Source organism: Etheostoma spectabile, chromosome 3, assembly GCF_008692095.1.
Source record: "Etheostoma spectabile isolate EspeVRDwgs_2016 chromosome 3, UIUC_Espe_1.0, whole genome shotgun sequence".
Taxonomy (NCBI): domain Eukaryota; kingdom Metazoa; phylum Chordata; class Actinopteri; order Perciformes; family Percidae; genus Etheostoma; species Etheostoma spectabile.
The window spans coordinates 1,355,719-1,374,223 of NC_045735.1; the positions used below are offsets into that span (position 1 = coordinate 1,355,719).

The following is an 18,505-nucleotide window of genomic DNA, read 5'->3' on the forward strand; positions in this document are numbered from 1 at the left end:
ACGATGCAAACAGAGGATGGAGGAGGAAATGTAGGAAGATTTAAAATGAACAAGGACAGGGTAAGGTTGAGATGGGATGTTTACAGCAGGAGGGTTTAAAATGAAGGAGGAGGAAGAGGAGGAGGAGGAGGAGGAGGTGTGAGAGCAGGAGATCAGATATGAATGTAGGAGTGTGGATTTCAGAATAAATGGGTTTTTGAGATAAAGTGAGATGGATGTGTAGGCAAGTGAAAGTATGGTTGTATGAATGTGAATGTGGTTAGGGAAAGGGAGAGGAGAAAAAAAAATATTAATACCATACATTATTGGATTTTTATATATCTCTACATAGCCATCTAGGTCACAGATAGGTTTTCTAGTCTAAAACATCTCTATTGTTAGTCTAAAACATCTCTTTTTAATACTATACAATGGATGTCTACAGGGATATGCAAATTAGGGCTGGACCAAATAGTTTGAAGCCTCATCCAGAACATTCAAATTCTAATCATTTCTTTCTTTCTTTGAATGTCTATTCATTTTGTTAAAACTCTAAGCACTCTAAGTAGACTATTTCAGCTAGATTCCACTGGTGGCTGCGTAGCACTGTTTCCGACTCGTGTCGTAATGTTGCTAAAAGTTTTAGATTATTATTTTATAATTTCTTTTTATGCTTATTGGATCAGCCTGCTGCCTACATGTATTTATGTTGACAAAACTAGTAAAAAAGTGGATTAATAGAAAAATACCAATTTAATTAACATTGAATCTGATGAATCACTTAATTTAATTTGAGGATTTTGTTCAAGGACTTTTGATTTTTCTGGTTTTTGTTTTGAGTTTTTGACATCATAAATAATGACGAAAAGATCAAAGATGCATTCGGAAACCTCACTAGAAGCTTCAAAAGTAAAAATAAATAAAAAGACATCTGGTACAGCGCTAATGCAAATCCAACCCACCTCAGATGAATTGCTCATTTGAGGGGATTAGGTCAATCTGGATCTTGATAATACAACAGTTTTGTTCCTGAATGAGAGTTTACAATGGAATGTATATTATTAAAAACACTTAACATCAACGAACACGCAACAATCTCAGAACATCAGCCTGCTGGTGAAGAGTTTTAGGGACTGAGCTCTTGATAGACACACTGAAAGTTCTTATAATTTCTTTCTGGGACGCGGTTGTATCTGCAGGGATCATCTACCACAACACAGTCTGTTGGCTAACGTCAGCCTGGTGCTGCTGGTTTACCTGCTGGTTTTAACCTGAGACTGAGACTGGGCTGAAGCAGCTGAGGCTGAGAGGAAGTACACAAGACGTTTAGTAACATAAGGACAGGCTGACACGGATAACCCTGAGAATAATACAGTTTAAATCAAATGAGAGAGCAAAAGCAATACCAATATAAGATAGGTTTGGTAAATGCGTTTGTTGCAACTTTGCCAAGAGAAGAACCCATAAACAAGAGATAACTTAGATGAAGTTCTTTTTTCATAGTTAATTACTCTTACAGTATTGTGTCTTTAAGGTTCTAACCAGAGTCCCTAAAGTAATAATAAAGGTGGCTTTCTTTATATTGTTGTGTGTGATTGTTTTCCATGTCAAGAGTGAACATCTAAACAAAATAATGTCTGCAGTTGTCTCCTATGAATTACATGAAATAGCTATAATAGCCCTTTTATTTGTAATTAGAACAGCGGTGCCAAATGCTACTTTTCGTATTGTATCATAACTTTTCACTCAGTATTAGGGCTGCAGGATATGAGGAAAATGAGCGATGTGTCAAAACATGGTTTCATTTTGCGGTAACTAAATAAACAGATATTAAAGGGTACTCAGTCCTGCATTTCTGCTGCTTTCAGTATTCTGCTAAAATACAAAAAACTGCTTGTTGAATTTAAAACAAATGAAAGGAAATCATTTCCAACGTTCTTTTATTGGACAAAAGGAACACTGAATTGAATATAAAAGGCACCACTAAAAAGGAATAACTGTAGTTTTCTACTGATATTTTCCTTCAACTAACTATTATGTATTTGTCGGAGCCTTTCGTGCCCGCTGATGTAGCGATGACAATTTAAAAAAAAGAAGATATATTATGTAGCCAACTTAGTATGATGTACAATCAAATGTGCCAAAAGTTCAACAATGTACGATAAATGACACATGTATGCCTATTTGTTCTTGTGGTTAATGACTCATGTATGATAATTTTTCTCAAAATACCACACGTTTTAAGCCACTGGTACGATAGTTTAACATTTCCCATCTGGCAACGCTGAGTAGGAATACATAAGTTTAATATCCATAATCTGATCATTTATTCTTTCATTCCGTCTGCAGCCATTATGGTTACAGGTGTTTGATCATTTATAGCAATTATACGTTGTTGATGAGAGCTTTCAAATCTATTTTACTTTATTTCCTTGTGCCCTCACCACATAAAAAAAGAGAAAAATAAAATAAATAAAAAAGTTGGCGTCGAGAGAAGTATGATTCTGGATGTGTTCCCGTGTTGGATCACATGACAAAAGTGGGACTCCGTGTGGACTTGTGATGTTTAGATTAGAAGAAAACAGTCAAACCTAAGAATGAAAACATTTAGAGCTGCAGCGTGAACACAAACGCTTCTCTGTATACAACAAATCTTTGTTAATGAGATTAAAGGAATCAGATTCAAGTGTTACAATTGCATTACTTTCAGAAAAGTCAGGTTGAGAATTAAAGCTTAGGTTAGTTCCACATTTTGGGAAATATTTAGTTTTCTTGTTGATTGACACCACTCTCGTGTCTTAGCATAAAGACTGAAAACAGGGGAAAGAGCTAGCCTGACTCTGCACTGAGGAAACAAAATCAAAACTCCCAGCACCTCCAAAGCTCTTTAAACTTTACATCTTGTTTGTTTAAACAGAACAAAAATAGCAGTGTAAAAACGTCAATTTGCTTCTTTATTGAGGGTTATGTGCCGGCTTATTTCTTATGACCCCCATAAAATAGCCTTTGGCTGTTTTGACGCTCATATTTTTGAGTTGATAAAGCTAGATCCAAAATATGTCTTTCTTGTCAAAACAGCAAATTAGCACATTTCCCAAAAGGTTAAACTATTCTTTTAACAACAGAAGTAACACCGCCATTCATGTGTAGCACACAACACATTGTCTCTTATCTATAGACTATAGTTAACTAAAGGCGTTTAAAAAGGAACAGGTCAGCCTCCAAATGGCTATTTCTTTATCAATAAATCACAGAGTGTTGCCTTGAATTCATAAAGAGAACTTGGTTTTTGTCGCATGCCTCCACGGTGAATGGAGAATTAAAAAAAATGGGAAAATGGGGATTTTTTTTTTTTAAGTTATTTTTTCGGGGTTTTTTCCCTTTATTAGACAGACAAAGATGTGTGAAAGGGGGAGAGAGAGAGGGGGAGTGACATGCAGCAAAGGGGCCACAGGCCGGATTCGAACCAGAGCCCGCTGCGTCGAGGAGCAAGCCTCTGTATATGGGCACCCGCTTTACCCACTGAGCTATCTGGGTGCCCAAAAAAAAATGGGAAAAGTCTTGATGAATTTAAGAAATAGGGCCGCCGCAATTAACAACAGCAAAACTATATCACACAACACTTCTATAGAAACAGTCTCCCGGACAACAAGTGGACCTAGGCAAGCTTCTCAGACGAGTAGCAGAAGGGTTTTAAATCGTAAGGTTTTAGTGAGAACGCATGTGTTTGGGAAGAGCCGCTGAGACGACAGGATGAATGAGACTTGAATTACATTGTACGGGTTGTGGGAGTCTGTAAATATAGTTTACAAACAATATTGTTTTGCTGTTAAACTCTGCCCACTATTACTTCAATGCATCCCAAATCTTCTCTGTTTTGGGATTCTCCGTTCACCATGGAGACATGTGACAAGATTTTTTCATGAGTTCAAGGCAACACTCTGTGAGTAATGGATATACAAATGGTCCTTTTTAGGGTAAAGTATCCTTTACAATCATTTAAGTACTTTATGGATAAATAATATGAAAAAAGCAGGCTGCTTGTAATGCACACATTCCATGAAATTGAAGATTATTCTACTGTTGCACTTTGGTGTGTCAACGTTGGGGAAAAAATGTAAATGTGAGCTCACCTTGTGACCGGAGATCTGCTGATTCTCTCAGGTTCGTCTGTGACCCTCAAGAGGAAGAAAAACGTATCCGTTAGGAATCAATTGTCCAATTGAGTTTTTTTTAACATCAACACCCCCAGCCAGCTCCCCCCAACTTCCCATTCTAATGCACAAATAGCTGCAAGGCTAGGTCAGTCAATCCACGCCAATCACAACACAAAACACAACAACTTGTCTTCAAACCACAGATGGACCATCACCAACCTACACTCACCACACTGGAACGTTAGATGGGCGTGAAACAACAAATTGTGAAAGTCACAAAACAAATGAGATGGATAGACAAATGTAGAGGGAGGGAATCCAGAGCAGAGAACCACGTCGGAATGGACAACAAATGCAGTGGTGGCCAGGCTCTACTCCCAAAAACTCCAAATCTAATGCTTATAAAACACAAATTTGTGAGTTTAAAGCGAACATCAACCTCATTTAGAGCAATAAAAATATTTTACTTTTGTCTGTACTTGATTTTAACTGCGGTCACAGTGTGGATTAATGAAGATGTGGATGTAAGAATAACATCTGTAAAGCGTGGTTTAAATGAGGTTACAGTGGCCAAATCCCAAAGTGAGTCCTGAGGACTAAAGACTCACAAACATAATTGATCTCAGGTGCTAAGTGAGTGAGTGTGTGAGGCCACATGGGCTCAGATAGGTATAAATAGGACTGGGACAGCCCTTCACGAGATCCTATGTTTCGGTGAAGTCTGCGTCGATGCAGACTCCCGGAAAGGGCTCGGTAAGTGTGTACTTAAACCCTCATACCTGAAAAATCTGAAATTCGACATTGGGACAACCCTAAGCCCTTACAAATTTTGCAAGAACACGCACCAAAGTCCGTGAGTCTGTGAGTCCAGACTTTGGGATTGGGCCTCTTGGTATTACTTTCATTTCTTTATGTGACCCTCAGTCGATTGATAGGAACCAGTTGATATCAGATGTACATTAATTGATTTGTTCTATGATTTATAATAAATATTTTTGACATGTGGAACGTTTTATAAAGTCTTTGTACCTGCATTTCACAACTTTTGTTTGGCCCGTTTTCAGTGTCAAACTGCTTGATTTTTGTACGGTTTATGGTTAAAAATAAAGGGTAGTACTTTGCAGCTATGTTATAACATGGAAAATGTTTATCTTCTACAATGATGAGAATAAAATGAAACATTGTTCACATGGTTTCAATTATAAACGTAATTACATAAACTGATAACACAAAGTAGATTATAAAACCCTCAATGTCCCGCTGCATAAAGGCTTCCTGCTTCCTCTAGTTTCTCCCTTCAGGAATCTGAAAGTGAACCTGATGGGCTATGACGGGCTACCAAGCTATATAAACAGGTCTTAGTGTCAGATGTCTACTTCTTTCCTCACATCCATCATCATTTTTGTTCCCTTGATTTGGTTATGTTACATTTCTTGTTTTGCTGTATTCATTCACTAAATTCATGTTACCATCCCTCCCTATATTTTCAAGATTGAATGTACATGTGGTTTATGGTCTATGTCAAAATCATGTTGGATCTTACTCTTCCGTCGTTTCTTGAAGCCGATTGTGACAAGTCTAATCACAGAAAAGAATACTTCCGCACACATTTTGGTACTAGACCATCATGTAAAAATGATAAATTTTAAATATTTTTGCCTGAAGATGGTCTAGTACAGAAACTTTGCCTACTATTAAACTTTGTACTATTTTTGCAAGTTGGACAGTGTGCAGGAATTTTCTTCTGCTTTTGACCTGCTTGTCCCCCTCCAACGCACCGGTCTCATGTTGTAGATGTACAAAGTATTTTTCTGGACTGACAAGTATATGTCATATACTATATATGCAATCATATGTAGTTATGCAATTCTTTACTTGAAGAATATATTATTGCACAGGGCCACACAGAAAGGCCATACACATACAGGATGTATGAGCTCATGGTTGCTGTGTGGTGCTTTGGGTTAAAGTATCTTCTAAAGCAGGGGTTCCCAAAACTTTCAGCCCACGACCCCCAAAGTAACGGTGCAAGTGACTTGCGACCCCCCCATTATAAACGTATATAAACATTGCGCGCAACCGCGCACGCACTATAGGCATATCCAAACACGAGCATATTGACAACAACAAAATAACACACAGTTTATCTTGTGTTGAAATCATGGTAACATATGATATTTCTAAATCGTTTTTAAATTTTTATTTATTTCTGAAATCAACTCGCGACCCCCCTGTGGGTCCCGACCCCCACTTTGGGAATCACTGTTCTAAAGAACATAACAGGCTCCCAGGTACTTTTAAGTTTAAGGCTGCGTACTGCACTTCCTTCTGTTGGCCACCAGGGGCTCCTGTTGCTATTTTCTGTGTCAACAGAGTTTCTGTCCTACCAACCTGGCAACCTGATTTCTAACCTGTAGCCTGGAGGAGCAAGCAGTAAGACTTGATTTTTTTTTAAATTTGAAAATGAAAATGAAACCTTGTGTCCTCAGTTCTGGCTGAGGAGCTGTTGCAGGGGTGTGCTATAGATCTCAATGCATGTTTTATGTGTCACCGCTCTGAAATGGCATGTTTAGATCCCTGTTAATCCACACAGATAAACACTGGGATGCTCTTCAGCATTTATGAATGATTATATATAAAGAATTATCCATGAAGTATCTGGAGGGTAATTCTTGATTACTTAAGAACACTAGACCTCATTCCAGCAACTCTGTTGGGAACATTTGACTCTTAACACCATTATGTTGCTAAAAGAACAGGTAGCTGAACGATTCTTTTGAAATATTTGTACTAAACAGTAATTATGTCAACCTTTTTAGACTGGAATGTCCCACCTTTATTATATTCAGGAATCTAATTGTTTTGTGAATGAAGAGTATGAAGTGAAACTGGACCAACTATTGTACATTGAATTAAGACTATCTGTGCATAATCTAGTGCTGGGTATCCGTACTTAATACTTTGAAGGTATTAACCAAAATAAATCCAGTACCATGTATTATTAAAACATCTCCAGTGAATCGATACCTGCATTCAATCCTTTTTGTACCCTGATATTTTTTCCTCACAGCCAATCACCACAAGCGTTGTTCAAATTTAGGCCATGTGTGATTGGCCCGCCACCGCAGCAGCTCCAACCCTTAAAGTCTGTAGTGTGGTGAAGTTGAGCGCAGTGTATTTGACGGATGATGGGTATCAAGTGAAGTAGAAGGAAAATCAAATGAAGTACTCTATATTGGTATCACTTTAAGGGGACTGGTATTACTCAGCCCTACATTAAAAGTGTACAGTATGTGTGCCAGATTGTGCTATCTGTATGAAGGATTGAGAGTGAGCCAATGAGAGTAAGAGGAGCAAAAAGTGTTGGAGTGAGAGAAGCTAGTAGCAGTGAAACAGGACAATCGGCTTGTATCTTGAGGGAGAGCTGTGCAAGATCCCAGTTTAAGAGAAGGATTAATCCTGGTTGCATAACTAATCCTGATTACAAACGGCAGTGACGCTGGGTCGGTCAGTCAGGATGAATGTTGTAGGCTTCTTACAAGCATTTAGCTCCTGCAGAGGCCTCAGACACATAATGTGTACTCCTAATGTCACAGGTTCAAAGCTACAATAATGCAGACTCAATTCTTTTAACCCAGACATGAATCTTTACAACTTAACTTCCTAATTTTGAGGACAGGTCATATAAGAGTGTAAACCGTTTTTTCTCCCCTATGTTTTCTTTGTATTGCTATTGCGTTGTTACCATTATAAAACTGAAAGTCATAGTTCACCTGGCTTACGGTTACCACAATATTTCTGCTCTTTACACTGTGAATGTTGTCTATGTGATTGTAACAGGAAGCGTCATCTAACCTCAAATCAGTTTAGAGAAAATCTCAAGAGAGTAATAAATGTTTTGTAAGGGTTAATACTGGACCAATGTAAATGAGTGTTGTTCTTATCAGTCACTTAGACACAGAAACATAGGAAAATAGGGCCCATGTTGAAAAAAAACAGTAGTTATCCTTTAATTGACAGATTAGACAAAAAAGCCCTAAAGAAAGTAATTATTTATTATTCACCAAATGCAGTCTCTGCATTCCTTCAACCTACTCCTACTTCACTCATCAATTTTCTAAATTTCTTAAAGCGACATTCATCAGCGGATATCACCAGACATTGTGACTGCAACAGCATAAAAAAACTTAATCAACACAATGTTGTGTGCTCACACTGCATTCAATGTCTGTTAATACTAGTATAAAGCACTAGTCTCCACACCTCTATGACCACAACTTTCCTCTTTATAAGACTGTTTCATGTTGGGGCAAAAAGTTTGCTCTAGAAAGAAGCCTTTGCTCTTTGATTCTGAAGGACTGACACCATTAACAACACCTACTTTTGAAGATTTTAGACCACTGAAACATTTTAAATCAAACTGGATATCTGGAAATGTGTCAAAGTTGTGCCATGATGTCTCTGTGTTGCCAATCATTCATGGTAATGAGAAATATTTGCCCCTAACAATCGCCCCCGAACAGTAATGCTAATGCACACTACATTACCAGTAGTAATGAAGTGGTTTACCTCAAAGACAGTTAGTCTCTCTCTCTCTTTATCACTTCTCTTCATCCTCTTTCCCCCTACCTTTGTCCTGCATGAAACACAAAAAAAGCACCATCCCCCCTTTTCCTGTCTGTCCTGGATTCTCTGCTCGCAGAGATCCCACAGTCTTGCTGTTTTGTTAACAGCATGGGAAAACATGTGGTGTTGATTACATGACTCAGACTTACTTACGTACAGTTGAGTTGCAATAAACTCACACTCCTGGCAACACACACACACACGCACGCACGCACGCACGCACACCTTCGTCACATTGTTTATTCTCAAAATCGAGTTGTGTGACTCCAACTCCAAAATAAACTAACTTCACAACCTTGTTGTCACAGAAAAAAAAACGGTTGTGTTATTGTTGGAAGCAGGTAATGACGCTGTGCCACATACAGCCTCTAGTGAGTGCTCCAGCATAAAGCCCAGGCAGCAGAGACACGAGCAGTCCAGACAGACAGAGACATTTAGACAGGCAGCTGCTGAGTTTTAAGTCCCATAAACACATAGTTTTTAGATAGAGCTTTAGACAGAGCTGCTTTACAGGAAGAAATAATCATGTAAACTGAGTCAAACTTCAAAGGTAGTCCTAGAAACTCAAGTTTGCTGGATAAGAATTTTGGTCACAGAATAAGATGGGTTTAAACTGGGCCAGAGCGCCTACATGTTTCTACAGAGATGCTTTGAAGTCTGGAGTATCTAACTCTAACCGACCGTTACAAACAGGGTGGACATATTGACAATATATTGTATACCATAAGACGATAGTAATCTATTTATACTGAGGTAACTATTCCTTCAACATATGCAGTACATGGTCATACTGTATTATGAGTGATTTATGGCAAATTGGCATTATTAGAATTTAAAAGAGTTTTGCATCAATGTGTTGAGAAAACCTTGACAGAGTTTCTGCAGGGTTCCCCCATTTCAATTTCATATTTTATTGACCTTTTGACCTAACACCACATAAAATGTAATTTAATACATGTTTCACAATCATACCAGACAGCATACCAGGAGTCTAGTTTTCTAATTGAATAACAACATGCTAAAAGGTTATTAAGGACAACGGCAAAGAAAAACTGCCTACCCCAGCTTTAAGCCACCTTTTAATTAAGCCACTGTCTTTAAGCCTTAGTCTCTTCTCAGTGAAAAACGTAACAATAAAAAGAAGAAAAAAAACATTTTTTTAAAGGAAAAGAGGTTTTCCAGTTTACATCAGTACAGTGGACTGTTCTCAATGCCAGAGCATTGCAGGTCAAATTTAACTCAAACGCTGGTTAAATTCCTGCCTGTAGAGAAGCTTCTCTTCAGATAAATGGCTGTACAACTAAACTCCAACCCGAGACAGACAGCGAATGGCGGGTAAAGGGAATGATAGGGCACTGGCAAGCAGGCAGACAGTCAGACAGACAGACAGAAGCAGCCAGAAAACATGGGAAAGGAAGACTTACTAACTGTTTTTGTCCCCTGTGGGAGGGTGCAGCCCGACATGGACTTGTTTGAGCTCTGACGTTTAGAAGGGTCAAGAGTGACCCTAGGAGAAGAGAGGAAGAAGAGAAGGAGATGAAGAGAGGATGAGAGGAATGGGGGGAAAAACGGAAAATTAAGAGCAGAAAGTCAGAGAGACATTGAAAAAAAGAGAAAGCAAGTGAGGGGGAAAACCAAATAGAGATGACAGATAGTAAGTAGCACAGGTAGAAGAGGCAAAGAAGTACAAATCAAACTGTATGTACTGTAGTTCAGGAAAAAAAGAAGGATAGAAGATTGGCAGGTGACTGGCAAGGAAAAGCAAAAGTTGTTAAAGAATCAAACAAACAAACCAACAGATAAAGCAACAATAAGCAGCAGAGAAGAACTGACAGTGAAAGACAAACAGTATGTCCACCTGACAAGCAGACCTGGGTCAAATAGGTTTGTACTAGTCCCACCTGGGTGAGGTTACTTGCATCAGGAAAACAGCTGATGACAGAAGCTGAAAAGTACATGTTACACAACTGGATTTTAAATATTTTCTTGAATTGAACATATAAGATATATGTACATGAACATATAAGATAGACGGCTGTAACGGGATCGGGCCTTTTATTACTGGTGGCGCAGAGCGGTTAACTTCTGCAGGGTGAAATGTTTTAGCCATTGACCCCCAGACTATATGCTTCCAAATTAAGTCAAATTTTAGCTTTTTGTGTGTAAAATAATTTCATATATCTCATTTACTATTTCATGGCCACAAGGGCTGCATTTTTTGTTTCCTGTGGGAGGAGGCAGACCCATTTTCAATCGAAAATGTCGTAGGGAGCAGGTAGTATTTGGCAGAAATCTCACAGCTGTATGCCAGGTGTTTAACTGAAAAGGCCCTTTAGTCTAAACAAGTAAAACAAACCTAAGAATTAATGTTGAAACCCTATTAGACCCAGGTCTGAAGCCTGTAAAGCTGTTTCATTAGAGAAGAAAGGCTGGTAGGTTAGTGCTGGTTAAGAAAGAGACGATGAGGTCAGCAAGGTTAGCTAAATGATCATCATGTACAGGTTTCTACCGAAACCGCTACACTGTCCAGTTACAAGCCTATAAACATACAGGCAGTCTGCTATCACTTCCCCACATTTGGATGGTTAGTAGTAATCATCAAAAACATACAACCCTTAAAAATAGTTATGTCTGAATGACCAAAACAAATAAAATAAAAATATAAAATGAGTTTTGTTCTCTCTCTTCCTGTTTTACCTATAGTCACACTCATGCCTCTAAACAAAAGTAAAACTCATCCTTTTTTAACCTTGTATCCTTTCATTCCCTTCTCCTTCTCCTGGCTTCTCCCCTTACCTGCGGGTCAATTTGGAGGTGAGTTTGCTTAGCAGGTTGGTCGTGGCCCGGGTCCTGGCGTGGGGCAGCGGGCTGGCATCATGAGACGGTGTTGGGGAAGCTGGAGGAGCATGGGATGGAGGACGACGGTCTCTGATCTGCCCTCCATGGAAAGTGCTCCTAACCGTGGATCCCCTGGAGAGGCGGGAGGAGGGCGTGGAGGACGCAGAGGAGGTCCCAGAAGCACCAGCGATGCTGTGGGTTGAAGGAGAGGCGGGGGGCAGGCGATGGGATATGGAACTGGAGAGAGAGGAGGAGTAAAACCAAGAGAGGAAAAATAACATCAAAAATCATTTCAATTTGCACGTGCAAAAACTGTGCAGGAATCACATTTGCGTTACATTATATGACCTCCTGCTAATTTCCAAAGTATTCATTAACATTATATAATTTGTAACGCGTTTTTCTGAATATCTAAACAGAGGTCTTTTCAGTTTAAATAGAATAAAAACATGCTGGCAGGTAACTTTACATTTTAACATTGTCATCACAGAAAATGCAGTAACTGTTGAAATCAGTATTACTTAAGCAGAGATAAACTACATATAAATACAAATCTGGCATGCTAGTGTGTATTTACAGCACCGGGACAGTGTATTGAGTAAATCTCACATTGACTCAAAATACAGTGTCCATGCACATACAGTAAAATACCCGTTAGTAGGATCAACCCATTTTTTTGTCTTTTCATTGGATTGGCTGGCAATAAATAGCATATAGAGTATAGAATATTGCCAACCTTTTGAGGCAAATTTATGTTACGTTTGTTAAATAATGTTCACAGTATACCAAGTGAATTAAGGTTTACTATACTACCACAGATACAAAAGCCAGTATTATGTAATGGATTTTTGGTTAAACATGCCTCTTCAATATGCCCCGAAATAATGGAAGGCAGTTAAAAAAAAAAAATTATATATATATATATATAATATATATATATATATATATAATAACACACACACACACATGTGTGTGGACCACAAACATTTGCATGTGTGCAAAGAATTGTGTTTTAGGATTACAAGTGCACTTAAGATTTGTAATACTTATATAGGCTTAAACTGGGGTAATATAAGACTTTTTGCCAGACTTTTTAAGAAGCACAGAACAGAAATGCAACAAGAGTGACACACACACTCTCTCTCTCTCTTTCTCTCTCTCTCTCTCTGCCTGGTGACCAGAGGCTGCTTTCCATAACGCTCTAGATAACACTGGCACACAAGGTTCAAGTGGGGCAGAACCATTAAACGAGTTACGTTGAAGCACAGCCGTTGCAGAGCAAAATCGTTTAACATCAATGTGAACTATATGCCTACTGTAACTAACTGCAGGTGGGGGGGGGGGGGGTTGAGAGATGAAGACTGAAAACATGGTGAGTGGAGACAAAGATTAAGAAAGGTAGAGTTGGTGCAAAAGAGAGGAAGAAAAGCGGACTCCCTTTAACAGTCAACACCTGAGATTTCCGTTTTAAATTTATAGTTGTTTTTTTCCTTCTCTGTCGCAGCACGATGCTTATAAAAGTTATGAGGATAGATCATTTACATGACAGTAAAGAGGGTTGAGACTATCATCAGGAAGGACACTTTTATCTTAAAAGGTCCCATGGCATGAAAATTTCCCTTTATGAGTTTTTTTAACATTAATATGAGTACCCCCGGCCTGCCTATGGTCCCCCAGTGGCTAGAAATGGCGATAGGTGTAAACCGATCCCTGGGTATCCTGCTCTGACTTTGAGAAGATGAAAGCTCAGATGGGCCGATCTGGAATGGTTACCTCCCCTTTCTCTGCTTTGCCCGCGCAGAGAATTTGCCCCCAGTAGTAGTAAAAGTACCTCAGCAGGATATTTGGCCCTTGGTCATCAGGACTGTGGATGTTTGTCTACATCAAACTGTGCTTTATGATGCATTATCTTATTTGCAACAACAGTATGTCTTGGCATGATGTCATTTATCTTCTGGTGTCATCGCAGATTAGTGTCTGTGTGTCTAATTTGAGTATACACTGCAGCGTGTTTGATAAACCTGTGTGTTTTATACAAACAACAGTGATTAACTATGGTCACACACACACTGTCATGCACATAATCAGTGTTTTGTGTCTCTCTTGTGTATCTATAACTAAATGTGACTGCGTGTTTGTGTTGATGCACATGTTTGTCCCATCATCCACACTGGCATGGCATCACATTGACAAGGCCTCTGAGGCAAATGGAGGGTTACGTTGGCACAATGCCAGTCTTCACTTCACCCTGCTGCTCTCTCCTGCTCAACTCCCCTTTTCTTTTGACCTGTCCCTCACCACCACCTTTTAAATCACAAAATGGAGCAACAAAGGCGACTCGGTGTAATGCCTGAATGTAATGGTGTTGGGTGTGACATCAAATCAAAACGGAGGGGCAAAACACAAACTGTCTCTAAAAACACCAGGGAGTCAGCGCTTCATCGAGAACACTGTTTGAGCTTTCTAATCTATCTATCTATCTATCTATCTATCTATCTATCTATCTATCTATCTAATGAACCATCATGGTTGGTCAACATGACCATGTTTGTACAGTTTATTGACTCATTTTTAACAATGTTCTATACTTTTGTGCAGCTTTAACACAAAGTTTAAGAAAATATATTTGTACATTTATTCATGACTCCTTCATATTTTCCTTTGCTGCTTTCCATCTGAGCTTTCATTTTCTCAAAGTCAGAGCAGGATACCCAGGGCTCAGTTTACACCTATCACTATTTCTAGCCACTGCAGGACCATAGGCAGGCTGGGGGAACTCATATTAATGATAAAAAACTCTAAATTTTCATGCCATGGGACCTTTAAAAACTCTTCAACAGTCTCTTATCCATTTGTTAATTTTATTCTCCCTCTGAATGAACTGCCCAGAGCACCCCCCAGAACCAGTCTTTACAACATCCCTTCACACTGTATTTGATATGAATACTTATGTGTTTCCTAGATTGGGTTAAATAGGATGCAACAGAGCCATTCAAATTGACACAGTCTTTTTCCTAACCCAAACCTTAATCCTAAACCTAATCTCAACTCTTGGAGGTCCTTTAGGGAGTGTGGATACAAAATAAGGTTACATTTAGAGCTGGCACAAAGTCAAAACAGACCCCCCAGTTTACTCTTGGCTGTGGTGATGCTAAAACCTTCAGTATCGACACTGATATAGGAGTGTTTTCTTTTCCTGGTTTTAAAGGCCAAATTACAGTCAAGTGATGTAATTTTCTGAATTTACCAGATTACTAGCCATTTTATTATTTGCCTTTACCTACTTTGTCAATGTATAAACATTCTTGGTGATTATTAATCAAAACTCTCATTGTGTCAATATATTGTGAAGAAACCAATAATCAACCTTACAATATTGTCGACATCGATGTATTTGGTCAAAAATATAATTTGTGATATTTCATATTTGGTTTTCTCCATATCGCCCAGCTGTAACCTCATGTTGCATTTGAAAAAAAAGATTCCTATCAAAAAATGAAGAATCACCAAAATGTCCACACTTTAAGCTGTGAGGGCACTTTGCTAATCTTTTACAGTCCATATACAGCTCCTCTCACCTGTTTTCCTTGCCATTTTGCAGCAGTGTGTGTCTATCAGTGTTGGATCGGTCTGTACACACATATGTGTTTCTTCGAGTCATGGCACTGGCAGGGACGTTATTCTGAAGAAAGAATCAGAAATCCAAAATCATATGAATGTATGATCTTCTCAATTGTCTGTTTTAATCTGATGTGGCGGGGGAAAGGGGTTTACAACATAACACAATGAAAGAACATTTGTTATGTCTGATAATTTACGTCACACTATTCAAAAAGCCCTAAATTAAAAAAGGCTTTTCAAAAAAGCCGACTTCTCTTGATTGTATGACCTGAGACAGTGTGTTCTGCCTGTATCTTCCATGCAGAACATTCAAGAGTTAATCTCAGGTTAATCTGGCTGCTGTCTTCAACGCTTTAAATTCCCTAGACTGACTCACTCATTATCTTGTTGAACAACCGTTATCTCCATAATCTCCCAGCTGCGTGAAGCTACAGTTTGTTATTCATCTGAGTTTGCAAGTGTTTTTACAGTTAAACTCTTCTTTAATTTGTGAAGGACGTTGCAGTCTCTATAATATCTGTCAGTGAAGTCTAGTCTGAGTAAATGGGATTTGGATTAGATTGAGGATTATGCCATCTGTACCTGTTCTATTGATAACAGATTAAAGGTGACAGATGTCTGATTCACAACTGCAAAATGTAATTTTGGCCTTACTGTGGTTGCGGTAACTTCCTTGCGCCGGTCCGGTATCTCTGCCTTATTTGGGTTATGAGCAGAGCTAACCATGGGACTGGAGGGGGTAGGGATGCTACGAGAGCCAACAGTACTGGTGCTCGGCTTGCGGCTTGACAGCCGCTCTTCCTTCAGGCCTGCACCTTCGCCTACACCACTGGGACTCCGCTTAGGGTTTGTCGACCCTGGAACCGCAGGACCACCTGAGAGACAGGATACAAAGTTCTCAGTGAGGTAGATTTCTGTAGCGCTTTCAACATTTAAAAAATGTAATAAACTCTAACTTGTCACATCAATGATCTCGCCATTTTGCCTTACAGAAGTCAGAGTGTCGTCTCTGGCGGTGGTAAGTAGAAGCGCTGCGCTGCGCCTTGTGGCCAGAGGAAGAAGTTGCAGCGGAGGAGGAAGACGATGTGGGGTGCTTGCTGGTTCCGTTGGTGAGGGTGCCGGGTCGGACTCGAGCTAGACTCAGACTGCTGCCTGACCGAGACACAGTGCTCTCCGTCTGAGTGACAGACACAGAAAGAACAAAAAAATTTGATTACACTGCTCACAGCTTCTCTTCTATTCAACCCAGGGCTATAAACAAGACCATGTTAGTCTTGTACAATGAAATCCCAAAATTTGCAATGTGAACTGTTGATGACACCCTCTCCATCCTAAATCTGATTCCCATTCTGTGGAATTTCCTAATTTTGTGATATTTGATTTAGAATATGAGCTTATCTGGCAAAAGTTAGGACATACACTGTCAAAGAAATGCATACACTATTACCTCATTTCCCACCTGAATACAAAGAAAGCTGCGAATAAACAAACAAACAAACAGCTGATACACTCACCTCATTCTTGCGTCCCAGCAGCAGGTATGTGGCGGTGACCTCATTGTACTTCTGACTAGACAGTGAATCTCTGATCTCATCTCTGGTGAAGCCCATCCCAACCATCACATCTGGAATGAGACAAGTGAAATTACAAACACTGTAATTAAAGATCCACAGCAAGTGACAAGCTACACAGGAATCATGCAGGTTGACCTGTACAATTATGAAAGGTTCGACCTGAGTGCTCTGCTTGGTGTGAACCTTCAGTGCTAGTAGAAAATGTGTGGAGCACTATTTAGTCTTAAGCTTTTATGATTCTAAATTCAGTCTTGAGCTTTTATAATTCTAAATATTGACGTCCCACAGGACATTCATGTAGAAGAAGCTTTGAGTGATGCAATTAGAGATCTCTGCCATCAGCTTTCCCTGGGAGGTTGAGCAATGCACCAGAACTTCTCAAAAGTCATCATGACAGGCACTGATGACAAATACCGACAGACACTTCTTTACTGGAGGCTTTGAACATGACCCAATCAGATTCCATGTCCCCAACCTCCCAAAAAAATACAAAAAAAACAACCGGCCTGGGATGGCACTTGAACACTCTGTGGACAGGGGCCTCAGCCAGATGTTCCCAGCTTACCATCACTGAATATTTTTGTTTACGGTTACCGTAACCTGCCACGTAATCCAATTCAACACCAGGCAAATGCGCAATCAATGATTAGGCAAATAAATCAATGTGTTTCTCACCAATGCGGCTGGCATTGTTTAAGTCCTCCACAGGCTCTGTGTGGGGCTTCAGATCCTCGCCATCATAGCCGATATTTATCCACTTATCTTTCATTATTTGCTGGGGAGGAAAGAGAAGGAGAGCTCAATATTTAGACACTAATGTGGTGAATCTGAACTTGCTGTATGTATGTTTTCTTCTCACGTCCAGCGAGCAGCGCTTGGCAGGGTTGAGGACCAGGAAGCGGCGCAGGATTCCCTCGCAGTCTGTAGACATGTAGAAGGGCACACGATATTTCCCCCTCAAAACACGCTCCCGCAGCTCCTGAATGCAAAACATATTGATAAACACAATCAATTTCCGCTACAGGGACATTAAATCTATAAAAGATCAGGACCAGGCAATATGTAAATACTGTTTATTTTATTGTGTGATATTGTAATGCACAGTTATGTGACTAGTGGAGTGTTTTTTCTACGAGTGGGCCCCGTTTAGTTTTTCTAGGGTATGTGCACACATTCCTGTAAATAGTTTCCAGTGACTGGCAGGTGGTGGCAATGTGCGAAGATATGCTGCAGTGTGCCAACAAAGGCAGTGAAGAAGAAGACTGAAGGCTAGTAAATATTAATGTTAACAATGCAAATTTAAAAATCGTGTTTTCTATGGAAAGAAATGCATTAATCACATTTTTAGGCCTCAAGGATACAAACATCTTGGAACGCATTATTTAATGCATTTATGACTTTTCTTTGTTTACAAGAAAACTCCACAGGGTCCCTTAAAACACATTCAATAAGAACACTGAAAAAAAACAAATGGATCCTTTGAAATTTTCAAATTTGATATTATAATAATAATACTGATTTCAACCATGTTGCAAAACCCAGAGAGAAGAAAGATTAAAACCATTTTGCATTGTGGAGGACAATGTGCAATGGGCTGCAGGTGTTTTAGCATTACGAGAAAAGGGTTTTAATATAACTAGCATGCAGTTTTTTGTTTTTTTCAAGATTATTTTTTTGATATTTTCAGCCTTTATTTTTGACAGGATAGGT

The 18,505-nt window shown here is 39.3% G+C and overlaps 1 protein-coding gene across 2 annotated transcripts in view; it reads right to left on the minus strand.

The window, feature by feature from the left end:
- mark4b (MAP/microtubule affinity-regulating kinase 4b) overlaps positions 1–18,505 on the minus strand; it is a 64,567-nt gene that overhangs the window by 3,064 nt on the left and 42,998 nt on the right. Inside the window, exons 9-18 of one of the 2 annotated variants that reach the window (XM_032512050.1) lie at positions 17,655–17,774; positions 17,471–17,570; positions 16,736–16,845; positions 16,212–16,398; positions 15,876–16,096; positions 15,179–15,282; positions 11,559–11,837; positions 10,187–10,269; positions 4,113–4,157; positions 1,237–1,282 (exon numbers count right to left, since the gene is read on the minus strand). In XM_032512050.1, coding sequence (XP_032367941.1) covers positions 1,237–1,282; positions 4,113–4,157; positions 10,187–10,269; positions 11,559–11,837; positions 15,179–15,282; positions 15,876–16,096; positions 16,212–16,398; positions 16,736–16,845; positions 17,471–17,570; positions 17,655–17,774 — 1,295 coding nt within the window. The remainder of the gene's footprint in view (positions 1–1,236; positions 1,283–4,112; positions 4,158–10,186; positions 10,270–11,558; positions 11,838–15,178; positions 15,283–15,875; positions 16,097–16,211; positions 16,399–16,735; positions 16,846–17,470; positions 17,571–17,654; positions 17,775–18,505) is intronic. The other variant, XM_032512052.1, reaches the window with a different exon arrangement.